Raw genomic sequence first — 5006 nt, forward strand, 5'->3', positions numbered from 1 at the left:
ACTGCTCTCGCAAGAAGCTTTAGTGAATCTTCTCTCTCTCTCTCTCTCTCTCTCTCTCTCTCTCTCTTTCTCTCTCTCTCTCTGTCTCTCTCTCTCTAGTTGTTCCTTAGCTAAGAGGTACTTACACTCCTTAAGAGTGGTCCTTAGCTCGAGGGTCTGGGCTTCATAGTCTTCCCTCGCTTCTTTCTTCATAGCATTTGACCTCTCAATAGTTTTCTCAAGGTCCTTGATAGTTTGGAACGCTTGATCCAACATGTCATTGCGGAAGTCTAGCTCAGAATTAGGTCCTTGTAGAGCTCCACCAACCCAAACTCTCTATCCTTCAGCTATTCAGAGCTTCTTCTTGTTATCCTCGAACTTTTCATAAACTTGTTTACCCTTATCTTCCAAGACATGGTTACGTTCCTTGGCACGATTGAGTTGGACTCGTAATTGATTATTCTCCAACTTAAGCTCTTTGATTTGGCAGGTAAGCTTGTCAATGTCCTCTTGTAGGATAGGCTAGGCTCGGGCATCAACGGGAATGAAGAAGGGTAAAATAGAAACGATATCTTAACAACCCTAGCCCTCTCTTTTACCCACACAAAGTAGGGTTCCTTGGCTAGGATGTTCTTCTTACCCCATTCTTGGTCAATACAGACTATGTTTATCCATGCTTTTTGCACTCTCTTCATATTTGAATTGAGTGGATCCACGGTATTTACAACGAAAGGAATGAAGTCTCTTTCCTCGGGAGGACTCAATATGGCATACCCCAATTCTATTTTGAGTATAGTAGGGTTGTAGTTGATGCAACCCTGCGTTCCAATTAAGGCTACATTTGGGAACCCTTCACATCTTGCAATGACTTCTTTTGTATCCCATTCTCTCTTGTACCACGGGATTGAATTGGCAGAGAGAGATGCGAACTTTTGAGGCCATGTCAAAGTGCTTTGAGCAAAAGGTCCATGTTGAGGGATGCGGTCCCTCATTAATAGATGCAAAAGAGGAGCACAATAGAGAAAACTATATCCCTTCTTCTCATGCCTTGTATGAAAGGTATGATAGAAGTCAACAAGTAGAAACGACACTGAATTATTTGTTAGAAAGACTTTAACTGCCAAGTGATTCACAAACTTGTCTATGTTTGGGAAGAGAACAATTCCATGAATAAATAGTGACAAGGTTGCACTAAAAAAGTTGGGTATTCCTTCCTTTAACATCTCCCAGGCATAGGCTTCAAGGAACTTTTGGGTTAAACCCTTGATGGGTCCTTTAATGCCCCAATTAGCCACTAGTTTGCTGGAATTGATACCCAAGGCGAGTGAGAGCTCGGTCAAGCAGAAACCTTCTACCAATTTGGGAAACGGATTGTATTCTTTGATTGATCGGTTGAGGAGTCTCTCGAGGTCTTCCAAGGTTGGAGAGATTTGAAAGTCGGGGAAAGTGAAGCATATTAAGGGGACGTCATAGTATTGGTCCATTATAGTGATAACACCATAATCAACTTTCTCGGTCAGAAGATCTATGATGTTTCCAAAACTGGCTCTAAACTTGTTGTCCATGAGGGTTGTTACTTTTGAGCCGGGGAGCTTCAATGAGCTTATGTCGGGACTTTTGAATCGGAAAGTAAAGGTGATTTTCCTTGTTGAAATATCCATGATTGTGTCGGTAAAAGGTCTTGTAACTCTGCGTTTGAAAAAACAAAAATCTTTAAGAGCTTTGCTTATTATTTTGATGATGAATGTATGTATGAATGAACAATTGGTTTTTATTTATTTCCACAGACGAAGCATGGGCTCAAGGTTTCAGACCATTGTGACGAAGTAGAGGTTTAATAATGACTACTTTGAAAACCAAGGTTCTCACTTTGTATGATCTAGGGCTTTTGGAAAATTCGGTGTAAGACACTGGCCCTAGAGTCATGGACTTCCTGGACTATCAACCGCTTATATCAATTTACTTTTCAGGCGACTCCTCCATCAAAGTCGTCTACTCTAACTGAGATCTTCGTATCGACCCTTACGAGGAAGGCACCTCGGTGGCCTATACTACACGACCATTGGTCTAGGCTGGCCATGGCTAAAGTTTCTACAAAGGGGTATTAGGGTCACTGTAAGACCCCAATTTTGACCCTAAGATCCCTTATGCAATTTCATCATAAACATTAGCATTGGGATCACACCTTGGCATCCTCCTTACCCCTCTTTCATTGGATTTGTTTTGGGAGAGATCACCAAGCACCATGTGATTGTATTATACTTGTATTTTATCATTTTACTAACCAAAATACAAAAATATGTTTTTCCATTTGCCTAACTCTTTTGTAGGTAGGGCATGATCTCCATTGATCTATCAAGTTCACATCTAAGGTTTGAGACCCTCATGACCAAAGAGCACCACCATGAATTGATCCAAGAATGGTTATGATCATCATATATGAGTTCCATTGATTTCCTACATGATATATTGAATTGTTGTTGATATTCCTGTTATGTTGCATCGATCTAAGTAATTTATTTTATATGTTTTTAAAAATCCTTCTCCTATGCCTAAGGGAGAAGCGAACATTGTTGGGCATTTTCAAATTTATCATTAATAAAATTAATTCTATTTATCAACATCTATGATGTTTGTTTTTACTTTTTGTTTTATTCTGAAAATGGTAATCACACAAAACATAAATAAACAATATAATTGTCCATCTGCATAATATTTGGTCACAAATCCAATTCTCTAAAATCAAAATATCAAATCATTATGCAGGTTGGTTTCTAACCCCCATTGAATACAATGATCCTTCTCCTTCTCCAAATTTTGAATTCCCTGTGTTTGAGGCCGAGGAGGAAAGTGATGAAGAAGTGAGTGATGAATTGTCTCGTCTTCTTGAACAAGATGAAAGAATCATTCAACCGTTTGAAGAGCAGATTGAGCTAGTCAACTTGGGTTCCGAAGATGATGTGAAGGAAGTCAAGATTGGGTCTCTCTTGTGTCCAGATGTTAAGAAGGGGTTGATTGATCTTCTTCGAGAGTACTCAGATGTGTTTTCTTGGACCTATCAAGACATGCCTGGTTTGGATTCTCAGATTGTGGAGTATAGATTGTCGTTGAATCCAGAATGCCCGCCAGTCAAGCAGAAGTCGAGAAGAATGCATCCTGATATGGCTGTGAAGATTAAAGAAGAAGTGCAGAAGAAGATTGATGTCGGTTTCCTTGTGACCGCTGAGTATCCGTAATGGGTGGCCAATATTGTGCATGTGCCGAAGAAAGATGGAAAAGTCCACATGTGTGTCGACTATCGAGATTTGAATAAAGCCAATCCAAAAGATGATTTCCCTCTGCCACACATTGATATGTTGGTAGACAATACAACTAAATTCAAAGTCTTTTCATTTATGGATGGATTTTCCAGATATAATCAGATCAAAATGGCACCCGAAGATATGGAGAAGACCACATTCATTACACATTAGGGAACATTATGTTATAGAGTGATTCCTTTCGGTCTAAAGAATGTTGGTGCAACTTACCAAAGAGCAATGACTACTCTCTTTCATGATATGATGCACAAAGAGATTGAAGTTTATGTCAATGACATGATTGCTAAATCCATTGATAAAGAGGAACATGTTGAGCATTTGTTGAAGCTATTCCAGCGTTTGAGGAAGTATAAACTCCGCTTGAATCCCAATAAGTGTACTTTTGGTGTTTGTTGTGGTAAGTTGTTGGGCTTTATTGTCAGTGAGAAGGGTATTGAAGTTGATCCTGCCAAGGTCAAAGCAATACAAAAGATGCTTGCGCCCAAAACTGAGAAGCAAGTCAGAGGTTTTCTCGGCCACTTGAATTATATCTCCAGATTCATTTCACACATGACTTCCATATGTGCGCCTATATTCAAGCTTCTTCGGAAAGATCAGTATTGTGATTGGACCGAAGACTGCCAGAAGGCTTTTGACAGTATCAAAGAGTATCTGCTTGAGCGTCCAATTTTGTCTCCGCCTGTTGAAGGAAGACCGTTGATCATGTGTTCTTGGTCAGCAAGATGAAATTGGAAAGAAAGAATTTTCAATTTACTACCTCACTAAGAAGTTCAGCGACTGTGAGACTCGGGTTCTATGCTTGAGAAGACTTGTTGTGCATTGGCTTGGGCTGCTAAGCGTCTGCGTCAGTATATGTTGAATCATACCACTTGGTTGATATCCAAAATGAATCCAATCAAGTATATATTTGAGAAGCCTGCCTTAATTGGAAGAATTGCCTGTTGGCAGATGTTGTTATTAGAGTATGACATCGAATACCGATCTCAGAAAGTAATCAAAGGTAGTATCTTGGCTGACCATTTGGCACAACAACCGATTGAAGATTACCAGTCAGTGCAGTATGACTTTCCTGATGAAGAGATCTTGTAACTGAAAATGAAAGATTACGATGAACCATTGCTTGAAGAAGGGCCAGAACCTAGTTTCCGTTGGGGCATGGTATTTGATGGAGCTGTTAATCAATACGGTAATGGCATAGGGGTAGTGATTATTACTCCTCAAGGCACGCATCTACCATTTACAGCTAGATTGACTTTCAAGTGTACAAACAACATGGCAGAATATGAAGCTTGCATTATGGGGCTTGAAGAGGCCATGAATCTCAGAATCAAGTATTTAGATGTCTTTGGAGATTCTGCTTTGGTTGTGAATCAGATCAAAGGTGATTGGGAGACAAAACAACCTGGTTTGGTACCGTATAGAGATTATGTGAGGAGGATTTCGACTTTCTTTACAAAGGTTGAGTTCCATCATATTCCTCAAGATGAGAACCGGATGGCAGATGCTCTTGCAACATTGGCGTAAATGATTATAGTGAAGTATTGGAATAAGGTTCCCAATTTGTCGGTGATGCGTCTTGATAGACCAGCTCATGTGTTCGCTGTTGAAGAAGTCAAAGACGAGAAGCCGTGGTATTACGACATCAAATGTTTCCTCCAAAGTCAGATTTACCCATCTGGAGAATCTTTGAAAGATAAGAAGACTTTG

General features: G+C 39.9%; 1 protein-coding gene across 1 annotated transcript; it reads right to left on the reverse strand.

The window, feature by feature from the left end:
• Nucleotides 1–326: 326 nt before the first annotated feature.
• Nucleotides 327–1640, reverse strand: LOC127101956 (uncharacterized). Its single transcript, XM_051039380.1, has one exon. It carries the CDS (start codon nt 1638–1640, stop codon nt 327–329), a length of 1314 nt encoding a protein of 437 aa, XP_050895337.1.
• Nucleotides 1641–5006: the final 3366 nt, after the last annotated feature.

The sequence above is a fragment of the Lathyrus oleraceus genome, chromosome 7 (genome assembly GCF_024323335.1).
Source record: "Lathyrus oleraceus cultivar Zhongwan6 chromosome 7, CAAS_Psat_ZW6_1.0, whole genome shotgun sequence".
Taxonomy (NCBI): domain Eukaryota; kingdom Viridiplantae; phylum Streptophyta; class Magnoliopsida; order Fabales; family Fabaceae; genus Lathyrus; species Lathyrus oleraceus.

Bases quoted from the DNA above. Each gene is read 5' to 3' on its own strand.
- LOC127101956 (XM_051039380.1), bottom strand. From the start codon at position 1,640: ATGGATATTTCAACAAGGAAAATCACCTTTACTTTCCGATTCAAAAGT.